Genomic DNA, 19970 nt, shown 5'->3' on the forward strand with positions numbered 1-19970 from the left:
TAATGAAATGTCTCTCTGTACTTAGCTCCTTCACAGTCAAAAATTTTAAAGAAAACACAATGTACATAATCCAGACTCTGTGAATTTTTCATTTTTACGTGGCTTATTTTTCATTTCTTTTAATCTATAACTATCTATACTTTGTCTCTTTAAAGACTTTACCGTTTTGTTAAGACATTAACTTTATTCTTTATATTTTTTTTCTTTTCTCTCCCAAGTCTACGTACATTCATCCAACAATGTCTGAATCTGTTTTATTGTGAATCTGTAACATTTTTTTTTTACTATTTAGGAGCATTTTTTTAAATATTAAGCAGTTCTTAAAAACTTAAGTTGCACCATGTACAGGTAATACGGTACCGCCTGTGTCCTGCCCAGTTGAAACCTTAACTGCGCTGTTATTATGATAATTACGGCAGTTCCGGCCTGACATCAGCACAGTTCAGCATGGAGCAGCCACTCCTGCCTCAGATCCATTTGGTACCCCTGAGCCACACAGTTCCAGGCACACAGCAAGTCCACATTGGCGCCGCAGTCAGCAGTTTAACTCTGAGACTGAGCGTGAAGCACAGAAACTCTTTTCATCCAAGTTACAGCCAAATCTGACACGCAGAGCACTGCGCAGTCTGAAAACACTGGCAGGAATCCGCCATGCTCTTCCGCCAGCCTAAACCTGATTCTGCCGTCTGCCCAGGTGCAGGCGGGAGTGCTGAGCCATAGGCACGGTCTTAGAGCATTCTCCTTCCAATTCCAAGTGGGAACACAAATATCCAGTTCCATAAAATTCATTGAAACACTTTAAAGCCAGAGTTCATGCTGGCAGCACAGCCCCAAGAAGCCGCGCTTTAAAATGACACAGCGTTTTTTTCTGCTGCTGTTGCCTAATCAGGAACTCTCTACAGCACGCCACCAACAAACAGCAAAAATCTGTGTTAAACTCTCTCTCCCTTATTTTTAAGTCTTCTCAGGTTTTTAAGTGGATTTAGCCCATCACGTCCGGTGCCACTCTGTTGAAATAAGAGCGGCGGGGCTGCGTCCCCAGCACCTGGCCGCCTGCATGGCTAGCTTTATACCCGAAATAATTACACGGAAACTGTATTCTTTTAATCACTGCCTGGCCCCAATAGTTCCAGCCTCTTATTGGCTAGCTCTTACATATTAATCTAACCCATTTCTATTATTCTTTGTAGCCCACGAGCTGGCTTACCAGGAATGATCTTAACCTGCATCTGTCTGGAGTGGGACAAACATGGCGACTCCCTGACTCAGCTTCTTTCTCCCAGCCCTCTGTTCTGTTTACTCCACCCACTTAAGGGTTGGCCTATCAAGGGGCCTAGGCAGTTTCTTTATTAATAAGAAATCACTCCCACATCAGCCTTCCAGCTAGAAGCGCCTGTTGGCAATGGTGTGCTCAGGCCTTGTCTGCTGTTTTCTTGAGGTATGGTGACTTCTTATTAGCCCAGGCTGACTTTCTGCTCCTCCTCCCCCAGCCTCCCAGGTGCTGAGGTTGCAAGGCTGTGCTCACAGAGGCACACATGCACAGCAATACAAAACATCTCTTGGGACCGTTGCCTAGATCTCACATCAAAACACATTTGCTTTGACTTTGTGTCATTGTATTTTATGACTCAACTATTTTAACTTTCTTTTTTGAGACAGGATCAAACATAACTCAGGCTGGCCTCAAGCTTGGTTCCTGCCTCTACCCGCCAGATGCTAGCATGACAGGTGTGCTCCACAATGCCTGGCTTTTACAGTTGTCCTTAAGTCAAATCATAAATATTGAGATGTCCTTACCCTTGCAAATGAGCAGTTTTCATTGCTGCTTCTCATTTTTTGTATGCCTGCCACAAGGTAACATGATCATAAATCATATATGATTGTATTCTTTTTCATTTTCTCCAATGTTGTCTGTGTGTTAACATCCAGTAATCAGCAAAATTCCTGTCCTCACAAGGTTTTAGCTGAGTGACAGCTGAGTTTCTATATTAGAGTTCAAATGAGGATTCTCTACAGGAAATAGAAATTTGGAATCTCTTCACATAAATGACTTTGAAAAAGCTGTTAACGGGTAATAGAATAAACAAAAGAAACAAGTAAGAAAAATAGGGTCATGGGGCCAATGACATACACAGCAGGTGGAAGTGATTGCCACCCAGCCTGACTACCTGAGTTCTACATAAAGGCGGAAGGAGAGACTCTGATCTCAGAGCTGTCTTCAGATTTCTACACACATGAATAATAAAAGATTGTTAAGAAAAGGAAGCAAACAGGCAAAATCCTGACAGGACCTGTGTAACAGCTGATTTGATTTCTAACAGTATACTCGTGGGGAAATGCTGGGGCATGTGCATTTTGCAAAGGGGACTGTCTTTTGGTTAGCTTTATTCTGTAAGGTGGAAGACTACAGTCAGTACTTACCGGACTCTATTCCATTTTTTTTTTTTTTTTTTGGATTTTTCAAGACAGGGTTTCTCTGTAGCTTTTGGTTTCTGTCCTGGAACTTGCTCTTGTAGACCAGGCTGGCCTCGAACTCACAGAGATCCGCCTGCCTCTGCCTCCCGAGTGCTGGGATTAAAGGCGTGCGCCACCACTGCCCAGCTTCTATTCCATTTAAGAAGCTGCAGTCAGAGTACTTGTTCTTAGTAACTCGTTGGCTGAATGTGGTTAGTCTAGAAAACTGCCCTTCAAAATTAGAACATGTTTTAACCCCAAGGATTTTTTCTTTTTTTGCCCTCATGATGTCATTGAATTGTAAGATGAAGAGCAGAAAGAAGTTTTTTACACCCATGCCTGGCTTGTTCTACTTTCTAGTATAAGCTGCCTGTGCACACAGAGATCAGCTGGAAAGGAGATGGCAAGGTCATGGCTCTCGGCAATGAAGATGGGTGAGTGTGTCCTTTACAAAAAGTTGTAATATTGTAGCGTTCGCTAGCTGGCCAAGGCTTTCTGCAGTGCCTTGTGGCAGTCCCATTGTGTTCTGTGTCACTGTGGACATCCTCGGGTCATGTGGACTCTGTATCTCTGTGAAGACAGGCTGTTTGAATCTTACAGCTTATTGACAGTGTCTGACTACACTGTGTTGGCTATTGGAGTCTCACTGTGACTATAATCACAGCCCTTTTTCATAATTAGCTCATAATTCTCTCAACCCCCCCTCCACCCTGAACCCGTTCCTGATTCCTTGTGAGAGAAGGGCGTCTGCCAGGGACAGCGTGTGCCATGCGTTCTACCTCACCTTCCCTGCACTGAGGGAAGGAGAAGGGGAGGGCTTTTAACTTGATTAGCTTTCATTCTCATCCTGCTGTCTTGTTCTAGGTCAATAGAAATATTCCAAGTTCCCAACTTGAAACTACTCTGCACCATCCAGCAGCACCACAAACTGGTGAATGCCATAGTCTGGCACCATGAGCACGGCAGCCGTCCAGAGCTGAGCTGCCTCATAGCTTCTGGCTCCAACAATGCAGTCATCTACGTGCACAATCTGAGAACTGTTCTAGGTAACACTGACCTCTGCTGGGATGATACAGGACTTCAGGCTAGCTTCCTATAGCCAAGGATGACCTGGAACCCCATCCTGCCTGTGCCTTCTAAGCTCTGGGATTGCAACCTTGCACTTCTATGTCCAGCACTAATCTGGGATTCTATACCTAGGGGAAGATCCTTTAAAATGAAGGTGAAATTACAGACTTTACAAATAGATTTTTTTTTTAAGATGAGGGAATTTGTCACCAGGAGAACAGACTGTATTACCAAAAATGTTGGATTTCTTCAGGTAAAGGAATTGGTAGTAACTAGAAACACAGAACAGTTGTTTGGTCACTGTTCTGCGGTTTTATCTGGTATTTTCTCATGAATAGCTTCAGATGATCTGTTACTACTTAGAATACCATTAAGTGCAGGTATGTCCAGAGGAGGTGCTCTTGTGTCGGCCTTTATCTACACATCTACGGCAGCCTGCCTAGAGGCCCTGATAGTGAGCTACATTGTATTTTTATCTGTACTTTTGAGCATATATCATTTCCTTCTCTTTTCTCCCTCCAAACCCTTCCGTGCACGCCCCTCAACTCTCTTTCAAATTCATGTACTTTTTTCTTTAATTGTTGTTGCACATACATGTTCCTAAACATAAATGCAACGTTCCTGGTCCATTAATGTTATTTATAGGTGTATGTTTTAGGGCTGACAATTTGGTGTTAGATAACCGGTTGATGTATGCTTCCCTGAGAAAAGACCGTTTATCCCTTCCTCGGTGTTTCTTAGTTGCCATTAGTTCTTTGTTTAGTGTTGAGGCCTTGTAAGTTTTCTCCCTCTACATTAGTCTACTGGTGTCCTATTTGTTCATGTTTGGGTAGCCATACTGGTGAAACTTTATGGTTTTTTCAAGGAGACACAGTCTCATGCAGATTCCCTGATCTCCAGCTCTTTTTTGTTGTTTGTTTGTTTGTTTTTAAGATTTATTATGTATACAGTGTTCTGCTTGCACAGCATAAGAGGGCACCTGATAGATGTTTGTAAGCCACTATGTGGTTGCTGAGAATTGGGAATTGAACTCAGGACCTCCCATTCTGTGGCTCTTATAATCTAGTAAGCTATAATAAGCTACATTCTTTTCTTTCTTTTTTGTTTTATTTGGGTTTTGGGTTTTTTTTTTTTTGTTTTTTGTTTGTTTGTTTTTTTTGAGGGGATGAGGGTAAGACAGGGTTTCTCTGTGTAACAGTTCTGGCTGTCCTGGAACTCGCTCTGTACACCAAACTGGCCTTGACCTCAGAGCTTTGCTTGCCTCTGCCTCCCAAGTGCTGGGATTAAAGGTGTGCCACCACCACCCAGCTAAGCTACATTCTTACTGAAACCTCAAAAAGCCTTCCTTGCCTCTTGCCATGTTCTGTCTTCCTGTGTATCCTTTCTGGGGCTGTTGATGTGACTTCTTCTCCTTGCCTTCTAGAGAGCAATCCTGAGTCTCCAGTAACCATCACAGAGCCCTTCCGGACCCTCTCAGGACACACAGCCAAGGTTACCAGTCTGGCGTGGAGCCCTCATCATGATGGAAGGCTGGTATCTGCTTGCTATGATGGCACAGCTCAGGTACTATGTGTCCTTGAGCCTGAGTTACTTTACTTGGTGGTGGGGGGGGGTAAGGGGTCGGTTTTTTTTTTTTTTTTTTTTTTTTTTTTTTTGGTTTTTTCGAGACAGGGTTTCTCTGTGGTTTTGGAGCCTGTCCTGGAACTAGCTCTTGTAGACCAGGCTGGTCTCGAACTCACAGAGATCCGCCTGTCTCTGGCTCCCAAGTGCTGGGATTAAAGGCGTGTGCCACCACCGCCCGGCAGGGGGGTTGGTTTTTCTAAGCAGGGTTTCTCTGTAACAGCCATAGCTTTCCTGGAATGACTTATTGTAACTTAAACTTGCCCTTCTTCCCTCTCAGTTTTGCGTTGTTTTTATTCCCCTCCTGTCTACAGAAGGACTGTCTAAGCTAGAAGACGTAGTTTCATCATAGCCCTTGACAGATCCCTTTTGACTTATAGTTAGTGTCGGGAGTTCTGATTACTCTGTGTGGTGGACCCAAGTGGCCCAAAAAATGTCCTTCAACCAAACCAACATAAAGATTTAGCTAATTGTAGATACTCTTTTTGTTGTTGTTTGGGCTTTTGCTGCAGGATTTTGTTATACAAGGCAAGCTGTCCTCAAACTCTCTATATTTTGATTTTGTTTAATTAACGTGTGTGTGTGTGTGTGTGTGTGTGTGTGTGTGTGTGTGTGTGTGTGTTGGAGGGGACAGGAAAACTTGCAGGAGTTGGTGCTCTCCTCCCGTCATGTAGGTCCTAGGGATTAAATTCAGATCATCAGAGTTGGCAGCAAGGGCCTTTTCCACTGAGCCATCTCACCATCCTGTCCTCAAAGCTTTAATCCTTTCCTTCAACCATCCGTGCTAGAACTATAGGTGTGGGCCACATGAGATAGTGTTGTCGCATGAATGCATTAGGTACCTTGCAAATCATGTGAAAATTAAGGCCTATCATGAGTTTATTTTAATTGAGCAAAGTTACAATCTAGAACAATATAATTATCATTTGTTTGTTCTATCATACTAATGTTGGTTCTAGGTATGGGACGCCCTCCGGGAAGAACCTCTGTTCAATTTCCGAGGACATCGAGGCCGGCTACTATGTGTGGCATGGTCCCCAGTGGACCCAGAATCCATCTACTCAGGTGCAGATGACTTCTGTGTATGCAGGTGGCTGACCTCCATGCAGGACCATTCCCGGCCTCCTCAAGGTTGGTCAGGATGAGATTATGGTATCCCTTTTTCTCTGCCTTAGTAATTGTTGCTCTGACCCCACCCAGCATCATCCATCACGGTGAAATTGTAGCAAGTGTGGCTGTGCTCTTCCCAGGGCTGTTAAACCTCATTATTCACTGGGAGGGCATTGGGAATGAAAGCACCTAAAACATCTTATGCCAGAAAGAAAGGATGCGCTCAAAGAACTGAGACACTTCAAAGTATAGGATGCAGCTTGAAGGGTTTCTGGCTAAACAAAAAGGGGGACTATTGACAGGAGGGGCCAGCAAGGTGTCTGCAAGTGGGGGGATTGGTCAGGATTCTCTAAAGGAACAGAACTGATATAATGGCACACACACATGCAACTTATTAGAGTGGCTGACAAGCTGTGATCTGGGTAGTCCAACAATGGTTGTCTCCAAATGGAAAGACCAAAAATCCAGTAGTTGTTTGGTCCAGTCCACAAGACGGGATGTCCACCAGTTCCACATCTGGTGCTAGAGTGTGGAAAGATTCTTGGAGAATTGCTGGTCTTCAGTCTGTGCTGTAATCCTAAAGGAGTAGGTTCTAATACTGACAAGAGTGAGGGCAGCCAGGCAAAAGGTAAAGGCTTCCTTTTCCATGTCCTTTTATATAGGGTGCCTCCAGAAGGGGTGGACCAGATTTTAATGTAAAAGATACTCAAATTAGCGTTGTTTTGGTCAGAAACTGGACACAATTCAAATGCTAATGAACATATGAGTGTACCCTTACAGAAGAAATGTACATAGGCATAAGAAGGAAGTTGTAGGCTGCCCGTGTGTACAGGCCTGCTTCAACCCCCTGAATAGAAACAAAGAGCGACTACTGATAAACACAGCAAAGTTGATGAGTTTCTGACAGATCACACTGAGCAGAAGCAGCCAGGCACAGGGTTTGTACTGTTTCTGTGAAACCCTAGAGCAGCAGCTGAAACTCAGACTGGTGACAGGTTATCTACAGAGCAGGTGGGATCTGGTCTGTGCTGGAATGCTGAGTTCTATAGTACCTTGAATCTGTCAAAAGCAGTTGAGGTGTGAAAAAATGATAAATAGACTGTAAGGAAATAATAAAAAGCTTTAAGGAAGAAAGAGGGCAGTGCTGGATGCTGCAAACTAGTCAGCCTGGCAAGTGTGCTTTCAGGTACCGGATCACAGAGGCCTCTCCTGAGAACCAGTTCTGTCCAGCAGTGCATTCCAACCAAGGAAGTCACAAGTGCCCACACAGTGGCACAGTGACAGTCCCAGTCAGGAATCTGATGGTGGAACTAGGGAGTCCAGAAGGGTGGTAATGGACAACAGACACTGTCAGGACACCCTCTGGTCATCTAATTAAAATAGCCAAAGGACAGATAAAAATCATGTACTGTCTACCTCCCAGGTACCCTGGAGGAGCAGTGTCTCTGCGATCAGTTGAAAATGTAGTCTGTATCCCTTAAGTAGTGTGGGCAGACATGAGTGGAATTAATGGACTCCCGGGGGCTGACTGCTGATGGGGTGGAGCTGTGAAGGCGAGGAGAAGGCAGGGGTATGTAAAGACTGTCGGAAGAGTGGTGTATGGTTTGAAAGGATTTTGCCAGGATGCTTCTTGCCCACAGTGTGTATTTTAGTCTTATTTTTATTGTGGTCTTTGTAGGGAAAAAATGTGTTGAACTAGAAAAAAAACGGCTCTCTCAGCCTAAGCCAAAGCTTAAAAAGAAGAAAAAACCCACCCTGCGACTACCTGGAAAGCAGGATTCATCCATTGTCACTGAAGATGAGAGTTCGAGGGAGACCTCAGGACCTGTTGAGAATGGTGTGTCGGACCAGGATGGTGAGGAGGAAGCCCAGGAGCCAGAGCTGCCACCATCTCCAGTGGGTAGGTGCTTCTAAAACACCCGTCTCACTGGTGTATTGATGTGGCAGATCTTCCTCTGTGTGTAGGTCGTCCTTTGTGTGCAGCTTCTGCGTCAGCTGAGACTTTGTAAACATGGTAGTGTTGTTTAAAGGGGTTTCGTTCAGTTTTTGATATTGATTTTCGTTTCATGTGTATGACTGTTTTGCCTACAACTATGCCTGTGTACCACAAGAGTGCCCAGGGAGGCCAGAAGAGAGCATTGGACCCCCTAAAACTGGAATTATGGGTGTGGGGAACTGAACCCAGGTCCTCTGCAAGAACAGCCAGTGCTCTAGGTTAAGTCAAAATACCACCTTATTGTTGTTGTTGTTGTTATTGTTGTTTTTATTGAGCTACTAAATGCCACTTTGAAGTGTTACAAGAGCTATAGTACATGATTGGGGAGGAGTCAATAGTATACAGAAGCTTCAGCTGTTCAGGATAAGACACAGGGCACAGTGAGACAGGGCAGTGTGCATAGGCATGAACGGAAAGGAGGACACATCTGTGTCCCTTTAACAGCTGACCTTTAAACGTTCCAACTTATATGGGAAAGGTAAGTTTCCCCTGCGCCAGATGATATCTTAATCACTGTTGTGTTGCTGTAAAGAGACACCATGACCAAGGCAAGTCTTATTTAAAACAAGACAAAACATTTAAGTGGGGCTGAGTGACTCAAGTGCTTGCTGCACAGTCCTGGGTTTGATTCTGGAACCCATGGAAAGATGGAAGAAGAGACCTGACTCCAAAGAATTATCCTGACCTCCACATTCACCACAGAGCACATACAGTGATAATGATTTTAAATTCCTTTGTATCATATAAGGGCTACACAAATTGTCCTGTGCTTCTGTTGGTTAGAAAACAGTTTGTGTGCTTAGGATTGTGACTGTCACATGTACCTGCTGTTTTCTGTGTTTGAAGCCTTTTCCTGTTTGTACAGTGAAGCTTAAGTTCCCTAACAAGTGACTCACCATGTAAGCAGGGTTTCCAGGTCAAATGTCAGAGTTAGAATAATAACCTTAGAGACTCCCGTGCAGCAGGGGAGGCTTGAGCACCTGCACTGCTTGGCCAGGGCACAGTGGCTGGAATTGCATTGCTGAGCCTGGGAATGCTGGTTTTTGGTTTTTGGTTTGCTTTTTTGTTTTGTTTTTTCCTTCAAGACAGGAAGTGTGTAATAGCCCAAGCTGTCCTAAAACTAGCTCTTGTAGACCAGGGTGGCCTTATGAACTCACAGAGACCCACCTTCCTCTGCCTCCTAAGGGCTGGAATTAAAGGCGTGGCCACCACAGCCCAACTCACCTGTTAAATGCTCTTATAGCAACAACTAGACTTGGACAGTGTGTTTTGAAACAGGGTCTCACTCTGTAACCACAGTTGATTATTCTGGGACTCACAGTGTAGCCTAGGCTGGCCTCAACCTATAGTGATCCAGTATCAGTATCCAGAATGCTGAGGTTACAGGCGTGAGTTCCCTTGCCTGCCACCTTTCTATATTGTTCTTGTCTCAAACCTTTTCTGTTCTTTTTCCCTTGTAGTTTCTGGTGAAGCTGTTTCCTGCATTGCTGTTTCCTTAGGTGTTGAAAAGTCAAAAGTCACAGTTAATAGCAAAGCCACCTCACTGAAAAAGGAGCCACCCAAAGATAAGCCAGGTCAGTATCTTCCATGAGTACATTTTACCAGACATTCCTAAGACCTTCTGTGCCCACGAGAGAGCCTTTTGTGTAAGCGTGGGATGTTTGGATTATGCTGTTGGAGGTCATTTTGTTTTTTGGGTTTTTTTTTCACATTGCTTAGCACTTGAAATGTCTTACAGTTGTTGGTACCACTTGTGAATGTTAACAAGAGCATTTTGCATGTTTTTTGACTATGCACCAGCCAGCAAGGTATAAAAGCTGCTGTCTGGGAGTGGCTTGTTCCGTGCCACCCTCCTGTAGGCCACGCCCACACTGCCCACATTTGCATTCCTTCAGCTCTGTCTGTGGTCTGTTTTCCTGAAATTATTGCTGTTGTTTCATTTCAGAAGCCTTACTCAAGAAAAGGAAGGCTCGCTCCATGCTCCCCCTGAGCACAAGCTTAGACCACAGGTCCAAAGAGGAACTCCATCGAGACTGTTTGGTACTAGCAGCTGCAACACATGCCAAAGGTACCGAGTGCTGCTCCTTGCACCTGTGCGCTCACAGTTGATGGTGGTGCTGTGTGTTAAGTAAATGAGCAGGTGTCTAAGATTACTACTGCCTGGACCTTTTCCCCAGCTTCCCTTGTCTTTAACCTCCCTGCCCCTCTGCCATGCCCCTATCTTGCCGCCACTGCTCCCAGTATCCCATCTGTCACTGTTACCCAGCCAACCATCTTTGAGCCACATTTGGCCAGGCACCTACACATCTATTTTCCAGTCTACCAGTGTCTTTAGGTTAAAAAAAAATCCTCACTAGAGATGTTCCGTAATGTGGCAGTTACTGTAATGTATTTGATGGTATTTTATTTTTTAAATGATTATTGGTTTTATTTGCTTGTCATAGCCCAGTATTTTGGTGTTTTTATTATGAATTTGATGTGTTGAAAAAATAACACAGTTTTTAAAAATCTTAAAGAGAATGAGTCCCCCTGCTCACTCCACCACTGTTTCTCTTGTGCTTTTTATGGGTATGACTTGTTTTGGGAATTTGGAGATGATCTAGAGTCTCCTTGGCTAACAGTAGCTAAACTTACTGGAAAGTAAGGACTTTTTACATTCTCAGGTGGAGTCCCAGGGCCTTGCACATGCTAGGCAAATCCTCTATCATTAAGACATAGATAAACATAATTGACTGTTGTAGTTTTGGTTGGTTGGTTGGTTTCTCAAGACAGGGTTTCTCAGCTGGGCGGTGGTGGCGCACACCTTTAATCCCAGCACTCGGGAGGCAGAGGCAGGCGGATCTCTGTGAGTTTGAGGCCAGCCTGGTCTACAAGAACTAGTTCCAGGACATGCTCCAAAGCTACAGAGACAGGGTTTTTCTGTGTAACAGTCCTGGCTGTTCTGGAACTTTCTTTGTAGACCAGACTGACCTCAAACTTACAGAGCTCCTACTGCCTCCTGAGTGCTGGGATAAAGGTGCACACCTGCGTGCTTGGTTCCTAGAGGACTCTTAATATGAACACTCTGGTTAATCTGGAAATTTAAAAGGCATGTTGAATTTGGAATCCTCTTAGACTATTTTTCCCTCAAGCTTTTGTCAGCACAAACTACAAAATGGTATTGACTCATTGGATTCTTCCAAAGCTGACTTTTAAAAGCTCCAAACTGTCTCTGTCACTAGCAGGAGGTACAGGGTAGAGTAAACGAGGACCTGGAATGTGGATTTTTTTTGTCTCTGAAGTAGGTGTTGGGGCATGTATCCAGAAGTTACTGGACGAAGGCTGTGGCTGTGACTTTTTCCATTTTAAATTAGCAGAGCTAAATGAAGATGTGTCTGCTGACCTTGAAGAACGATTCCACTTGGGCCTCTTCACAGACAGGGCTACTCTGTACAGGATGATGGAAACAGAAGGTGAGGCCTGCTCAGTCTACGTGGCCCTATCTCTCCTCACTCTCCCTAATTTTGACACATGCCTCTGTGTGGCTGCCAGCCTGTGCATTGCCATGCCATGCAGTTTAATCTGTATACAAATATGTTGCCATCTAGGCTACTCCCGTGTGTCCTTTATGTGGTCATCAGACTCCAAACGGTAGCCTCTAACTGGTGCAATGCTCTTGAGGACCACTGGTGACAGTGGCCTGGCAGGCTCCCTCTGGGTGACAGTGGTCAGCTGGGCTCCAGCCCCATTCATATATGTTGGGCTTGGTCCATGGTTCAGATCTATAATCCTAGCACTCTAGAGGCTAAAGCAGGAGCATCACAAGATTGAGGCCATCCTGTATGTCCATCTTGTGAGTTCTAGGACTCACAAGCCTGAGCTATGCGGAGACTTCGTCTTTAAAAATAAATAAATAAATAAAATAAAAAGCTAGGGAGCAGAGGGATGGCTCAGCAGGTAAAAGTGCAATCCTGACTGAGTCCAATCATAGCTTGCACTCATCCTAACACCCTACAAAATGGGAAACAGATGAGGATGAGCTGGAGCATAGTGCAGAAACAGAAACCCTGTCTCCAAAGCAAAGTGAAAGGGAAAATTTAAAATTGGTCCTGGAGAAATGGCTCAGCGACTAAAAACACTGACTGCTCTTTGGAGGACTCGGGTTCAGTTCCCAGCACTCACATGGCAGCTCACATCTTTCAGTAATTCCAGTTCCAGAGCTTCTGACACTCTCACACAGACATACATGCACACAAAACACCGATGAACATAAAATAAATTTTTTTAATTAAAAAAAAATCCCCGCCTTTAATCCTAGCACTTGGGAGGCAGGCGGATCTCGGTGAGTTCGAGACCAGCCTGGTCTACAAGAGCTAGTTCCAGGACAGGCTCCAAAACCACAGAGAAACCCTGTCTCGAAAAACCAAAAAAATTAAAAAAATAAATAAATAAATAATCCCTCAAAGTCATTTTAGTAGATGGCTTGCTGATCAGTAAGTGACTATATACTTCCTTTCCACTGTGACCTTTGTTTTATAAAACAGCTTTCAAACTCTGTCTCCTCTACACAGGAAAAGGCCACCTGGAGAGTGGCCACCCTGAGCTTTTTCACCAGCTCATGCTCTGGAAAGGCGATCTGAAAGGTGTTCTCCAGGCAGCAGCAGAGAGAGGAGAGCTTACAGATAGCCTCGTGGCTGTGGCACCAGTAGGTATGTGCTTCTTGGGGAAGTGTGTTGCTTTCTAGAATGTGCCATTAAAGATGCCTCAACACTGGTGTGGTGGTGCACAGCCACCACACTTGGGAGGCTGGGGCAGAGGAATCACCAATTCAGGGTCAAAAAGAAAAAAAAAATGACTTGGCAGTGCTTGCCTTACGCTTAAAGCACTTAGAAATAGATGATGTACAGAAGCTAACTCTGCAGCAGTGGCAAAGGCTGGGGACACATCCCCCGCTGGGTTTTGTCAAGACAGAGGAGCAGTAGCCCTGTGCTCTGTAAAGTGGGAGATTCATTTTGCTCACAGTTCTGGAGGTTTGGGAACCAGAGCCAGCATTGCTCAGTGGTGGGTGGCAGAGGTACCACAGAGGTCAGAATAAAGATAAGACAGGGACAGGGCAGGCTGGCTTTGTGGGCGAGGCAGATTGAGCCAAGCCTTGCTCTGTTTCTAACAACTCATGGAGATTAGTCAGCTCCACAGATCAGCAGTGGACAGTCTTCCCAGGAATGCTGTCCTATGTGTTAATTAGTGTCCACCAGTCCCCAGCTCTGGTGATGCCTCTAGCACATAAATCAGTGGTGGATAAACCACATCTTGAAGGACAATTGGACCATATGTGATAAATTTGAAAATGTTTCAAACCTTTGGCCCAGCAGTTCTATTTTTTTTTTTTACCACTATACAAACGAGGACCAGCAGTTCTAATGATAGAAACTAAACTGTACTCACACTCAGAGACATAGCAAAAGACCATAAAGACCTACATGTCCATAAGTAAGAGCCCTGTCAAGTCATGTGCACAGCTAGAATAGAAACCCTTACAAATACCCAAAGACTAGGGCAGCCTTGTACGTCCTTAATGTGAGTGAGTTCTTAATGCAGGCAGCTAACATGAGCCTGGGAGCACTCATCCATGCTATAGCTTGAGATTAGGAAATGAAGAATTATGACCCAGCTTCAGGAAGCACGAGAAAGTCCCCTAATGCCCTTAAAAGACCACCATTCCTCCTCCACAAACACGACCATCTCTATTGGAGATGTAGTAGAAACCGCTGGGTGCCAACTGGACATGGTGTTGTATACTAATGCCAGCTTCAGGGGGCAGAGGCAGATGGGTCTCTGAATGCCAGGTCAGCCAGGGCTACGCAGTGAGACCCTGTCTCGAAAGAACAACTTTGAGAGTGACAGTGAAAAAGCAACCGTTTATCACCAAAAGTGCAAAGATGAAGTACACAAAGGAACTTTGATGGCACTAGCCTTGCCCAGAAAGAGGTGGAGGAGGACGGTGAATTAAAAAAAAAAAAAAAAAATCTGTCTTAGAAATGAATACCTTTGAATGGGGCATCATGATTGACACATCTCTATGGCTGTGAGGTGGAGCCATTGATTGATGCTGTGGTGAACTTGTACGTGGGCCACATAAATCAGAATGTGTGCTGGGTCTCAGCACCCCAGCCAGAAGCTCTCTTTAGACAGTACCCTCAGCAGAAGGCATACATGGCCTTGCTGTCACTGTCTGCTCCCACTCAGAAGTGTCCCCTAAACTCCGTCTTTTCGTGTTGATAGAGCAAATCAAAGAATAATTCCTGTTTCAGAATATGGGTGTGGGGAGGGAGTTGAAGCAGAAGGGCTGCCTAGCATTTGAAGTAGTGCCTGATTGTTCTGCCTACTGGAGTGATGAAATGGCGTTTTTAACTCGTGTACCTCCTTTGATGGACCCTCCTCCCTTTTTCCCACCTTTAAGCTGGCTACAGTGTGTGGCTGTGGGCCGTGGAAGCCTTTGCCAAGCAGCTGTGTTTCCAGGATCAGTATGTCAAGGCTGCCTCTTACCTGCTGTCCATCCACAAAGTGTATGAAGCTGTGGAACTTCTCAAGTCAAATCATTTCTACAGGTCTGTGCGGTGGGGGCTTGGTGGCTCATAAAGGGAGCTCCTCTAAAGATTTTCTGTATGTGTATGTGTGGGTATGTGCACATGATCTCACGAGGGCCAGGGACAGTGGATCCCCCTGGAATTGAACTTACAGGAGGTTCTGAGCTACCCAGCATGCTGGGACCCAAAGTTGGGTCTTCTACAGGAAAGCAGTGAGTGTTCCTAACTGATAAGAAATTTCTTACCACTGCTCCTCCCCCCCCTTTTAAGAAAAATCTAAGCTGGGTGGTGGTGGCACATGCCTTTAATCCCAGCACTCGGGAGACAGAGGCAGACGGATCTCTGTGAGTTCAAGACCAGCCTGGTCTACAAGAGCTAGTTCCAGGACAGGCTCCAAAACCACAGAGAAACCCTGTGTCGAAAAACCAAAAAAAAAAAAATCTACTGCTGTGATAAACACCATTGCCGAAAGCAATTTGGGGAAGAAAGGGTTTACTTCAGCTTACAACTGTAATCTCAACTGCTGAGGGAAGTCAGGGCCAGAACTCAAGGCAGAACCAGGAGGTAGGAACTGAAGTATAAGCCACGTGCCTCTTGGCTTCCTCAGTTTGTTTAGTTTTTTGTGTTTTTTTTTTGTTGTTGTTGTTGGTTTTTTTTTGAGACAGGGTTTCTCTGTACAATAGCCCTACCTCTCCTGAAACTAGCTCTGAAGACCAGGCTGGCCTCGAACTCACAGAGGTCCGCCTGCCTCTACCTCCTAAATTCTGAGATTAAAGGCGTGCGCTGCCACCACCTGGCTTCAGTTTGTTTTCTTATATAGCAGGACCAGCTGCTCAGGGGTGGTACCGTGTATGATAGACTGGGCTCTCCCCTGTCAATCATTGATCAACCTTACCTTCAGGCCAGTCTTATGGAGGCTTTTTCTCAGTTTTAGACTCTCTTCCCAGCCAGGTAGTGGTGGCGCACACCTTTAATCCCAGCACTTGGGAGGCAGAGGCAGGCGGATCTCTGTGAGTTCGAGGCCAGCCTGGTCTAGAAGAGCTAGTTCCAGGACAGGAACCAAAAGCTACAGAGAAACCCTGTCTCGAAAATTTAAAAAAAAAAAAAAAAAGGAATCTCCCTTCCCAGATTATCTAAGTTTGTGTCAGGTTGATAAAAGCCAGCCAACACAGTTCTCAGTTTAGATGAAGGGCCTGTCTATTGTTCTGTGTTGAGGGTGACTAGTGTCTCTTTTTAGTGTGACACTATGTCAGCCACAGTAGAGAATGACCATTCTAGACAGCATTCCCTAGACCCTTGGTTCTCTCTCTCGTCTCACCATGTCTGCCATTAAGTGGGGATGTTTAAATTGGTGATATTTAATATTAATTTGCTATGGTTGGCATGAATCTGCACACCTTGGTGTTTGTTTCCTGTTTTGTCAAGTTTATCTCTTTTTCTGTTTTATTTTAGGTTGACTATTTTTTGTCAGGTTCCAGTTCTAACTTTAGTTACATCCTCTTAAATTTATTTCTTTTAATGTGTGTAGATGTTTTGTTCACATTCTTTTTTTTTTGTTTGTTTGTTTGGTTGTTTGTTTTTCAAGCTTCTGTGTAGCTTTGAAGGCTGTCCTGGAACTAGCTCTTATAGACCAGGCTGGCCTCAAACTCACAGAGATCCACCTGCCTCTGTCTCCCGAGTGCTGGGATTAAAGGCATACACCATCACCGCCCGGTTTGTTCACATTTTTGTCTGTGCACCGGGTGTGTACCTTGTGTTTGAAGAGGCCAGAAGAGGGCGTTGTGTCCCCTGGAGCTGGTGTTATAGGTGTGTGGATGCTGGGAGTTTAACCCAGATCCTCTGGAAAAGCAGCCAGTGCTCTTAATCACTGAACCATCTCTTCAGCCATTGATTCCCCCTGACCTCCCCCTTTTTTTTGAATAGTATGTTCTACTAGTGATAATTCCCAAAACTTCTTTTGTGTATGAAAGCCTACAGTTTCACCTTCATCTTAAGAGATCTTTTCCTAGCTTAGAGTTCTAGATTGCTTCCAGATGTGGTGGTGTACACCTGTAATTCTAGCATCTTGAGGAGTAGGAACCTAAAAGGATCCTATACTGCAAATTTTCTTTCTACTGTTTTTGACTTAGATACTTTTTTATGTAACCCAGGCTGGCCTTAAAACTCCTGCCTTAGTTTTCCAGGTGCTTAAATTACAGGTGTGCACTCCAAGCCGGCTGTATTTTCATCTGTACTGCAGAACAGTGGAGTTTTCTCTGTTCAAGCCTTTCATTATCACTGATTTTCAGTAATGTGATGATGTATTATGGTGAGGCAGTCCTTTTGTTTATCTTGTGTAGCTTTTGTTGTCCTCCTTTAGAGAATGCTAAGTTTCATTGTGACTCACCTTGATCTTTTTGGAAACAGGGAACATAATCTAATGGTGCTAGCCTCAAATCTGTAGCCATGTTGTCTGCTTCTGGGGTGCTTGCACGCCTTCCCCTTATTTCAGAGGGCAGATTTAGAGAAGTCTATACTATGAGCTGGTATGGGCCTCCTACCTTCTGATGCCTCTGTTGCAGGCTTTGCTTAGTGAGAAGTCACAGCAAGCTCTGAGCATCATTCAGCTCCAGTCTTGTTCTTTGTTTGGCCTCTCAGAGTTTCCAGCTTGGCCAGAGACCCAACAGGATCCACAAGCAGAGCTCTGGCCACCTTTCTGTGTGAACAGCTTCCTCCTCCTCTGGTGTTACTGCCCTTTGGTTTAAAGGACTATGCCTGGAAGTAAATCCCCAGGTTTTTCATATCTCTCTTTCTTTCTTTTTCTTTCGGGATACAGTTTCCTTGTGCAGCTCTGGCTGTTCTGGAACTCGTTTCTCAGACAAGACTGGCCTCAAACTCCGAGGTCTGCCTGCCTCTGCCACCCGTTTTGCATTGCTCTTGAGATCATTTCTGTCCCTGCTACAGATGTTTGCCAGGTGACACAGACCCACCCCATACCGAGATGATTTGTTAGGAGCCCCACAGGTGTCACACTCTTTAGTCTTGGGTCACTTTCACTGGAAAAGTTTTCAGCTTTGGGATGCTCTGAGTCCCGAGTGTCAGGTCCACTTTTCTCCAGGAAAGTATAAACTTTATCATTGGAAACATAAAATGACATGTTTTACTTGGTTCATTTTTGAGAAAACAGCTGTAAAATACTCAAAGCTAAATAACTTAGTTTTGTTTTTTGAGACAGAGTCTCACTTTAGCTCCAGCTATTCTAGAACTCCCTATGTAGGCCAGGCTAGCCTCAAATTCCCAGAGATCTAGCTGCTTCTTCCTTCTGTGTGCTGGCACTAAAGATGAGCACCACTGAGCCTGCCAGTGCTTTTTAATAAATGAGAGTTTTCTTGAAGAAAGCACCTAGCTAGGGATAGAGAAATGACTCAGTGGGCAGTGGGTACAAGTGTTTGCCCTGCAACAGGAGACCCGTGTTTACCTCCCAGCACCCAGTGAAAAGCATGGCTGCCTATGCCTGTGACTCGGAGGATTCCCAGGAGCTCATTAACCAACCTAACCTATCTTAAGAGAAATGCGATAGCTCAGCAGTTAAAGCCTCTTGCTGCCCAGCCCATGGACCGAGGTTTGATTCCCAGAACCCATGCAGTAGAAGGTCTTACACAACCAACTCCTGCAGGTTTCCTGACCTCCACACTCATGCCTTGTACATACACAGCCACAGCAGTCTAAAGGAAGGGGAAAAGTGAAAGAAGACGTGTGTACGTGGGCACAGGTGCAGACACATGCACCACACACATTTACACACACACACATTCACATACACACATACATTCAAATGCTAGAAGTAAAAGGCGGCTAGTCAGTTTGTAGTGTACTCTTACAAATTTCCCCAGAGATGACTGGCATGATTCGGAATGATGTCAGGAAGAAAGCATTCTTGCCATTTTGTGATGGTGAAGGGAGGAACTAGGGAAATTAATCAATTGGCTGCCTCTCCAGGCACTCACTGTTTTTCATTGGTAGCCTCATGCGGAGGAACCCTTGCTGACTGACTGAATTATGTGCTTTTGCCGTTAGAGAAGCTATCGCAGTTGCCAAGGCTCGGCTGCGCCCTGAAGACCCCGTCCTGAAGGACCTATACCTCAGCTGGGGGTCTATCCTGGAGAAAGATGGCCACTACGCAGTCGCGGCCAAGTGGTAAGCAGAGAGGCTGAGGCTAATTTAATACCTGCCTGGAGCACAACAGAATGGACAAACTCAGTGTAGAAGTGGGCACAGTGACTGGAAATGTAAAAAGAAAGGAAAATTCAACCCAGCTGCATGTTCTGCAGTTACCCAAATTGGCACAGGCAGTCAGTCAGTCTCGGTGGCAGACTTGAAGGTTGTACCTGTTTGCATCTGGGTCAGTCAGCACAGTGTACAAACCAATAGCACATGGCCATCCTGACCTCGGTCTCCAGATACAGCCAGAGCAGGGCCACCAGGATGGAAAAGAGGGTTAGAAGGGCAGCATGGCTGGTAACTGGGTTTCATTCTTGCCACAGCTACTTAGGAGCCACTTCCGCCTACGATGCAGCCAAAGTTCTGGCGAGAAAGGGAGACGCAGCCTCACTCAGAACAGCTGCAGAGCTGGCTTCCATAGCAGGAGAAAGTGAACTGGCTGCTTCCCTGGCTCTCAGATGTGCCCAAGAGCTGTTTCTGGTGAAGAACTGGGTGGGCGCACAGGAAGCCTTGGGGCTGCATGAAAGCTTGCAGGTCAGTCTCTGGAGCCTGAGGATGGGAGGGGCCCTGGGTCCCTCTCTGGTCAGACACCCCCAGTAGACAAACTTCTGGTTCAGGAAGTGACTCTAGAAGTATCCAGAGGCCATGGTGGCTCTCCTCTCACTGAAATACTACAGCTTGCTGATGACTGTGTTGGGGGTAAGAGGTGCACTGCTGTTCACAGTGATCTCTACTGCTTACAAGTGTGTGCAAACCATCTGAACCACCGCCAGTATGCCAGCACCTGGGCAGTGTCCAGAGTTCCTACATTAGCCGGGCGACGGTAGCACACGCCTTTAATCCCAGCACTCGGGAGGCAGAGGCAGGCGAATCTCTGTGAGTTCGAGACCAGCCTGGTCTACAGAGCTAGTTCCAGGACAGGCTCCAAAGCCACAGAGAAACCCTGTCTCGAAAAA

The 19970-nt window shown here is 45.3% G+C and overlaps 1 protein-coding gene across 1 annotated transcript in view; it reads left to right on the plus strand.

The window, feature by feature from the left end:
- Gemin5 (gem nuclear organelle associated protein 5) overlaps positions 1–19970 on the plus strand; it is a 48876-nt gene that overhangs the window by 20817 nt on the left and 8089 nt on the right. Inside the window, exons 12-23 of the mRNA XM_005350297.3 lie at positions 2815–2888; positions 3319–3500; positions 4946–5085; positions 6102–6273; positions 7931–8152; positions 9709–9822; positions 10194–10316; positions 11602–11700; positions 12799–12936; positions 14688–14835; positions 18871–18990; positions 19338–19548. Coding sequence (XP_005350354.1) covers positions 2815–2888; positions 3319–3500; positions 4946–5085; positions 6102–6273; positions 7931–8152; positions 9709–9822; positions 10194–10316; positions 11602–11700; positions 12799–12936; positions 14688–14835; positions 18871–18990; positions 19338–19548 — 1743 coding nt within the window. The remainder of the gene's footprint in view (positions 1–2814; positions 2889–3318; positions 3501–4945; positions 5086–6101; positions 6274–7930; positions 8153–9708; positions 9823–10193; positions 10317–11601; positions 11701–12798; positions 12937–14687; positions 14836–18870; positions 18991–19337; positions 19549–19970) is intronic.

The sequence above is a fragment of the Microtus ochrogaster genome, chromosome 7 (assembly GCF_000317375.1).
Source record: "Microtus ochrogaster isolate Prairie Vole_2 chromosome 7, MicOch1.0, whole genome shotgun sequence".
In the NCBI taxonomy this organism is placed as follows: domain Eukaryota; kingdom Metazoa; phylum Chordata; class Mammalia; order Rodentia; family Cricetidae; genus Microtus; species Microtus ochrogaster.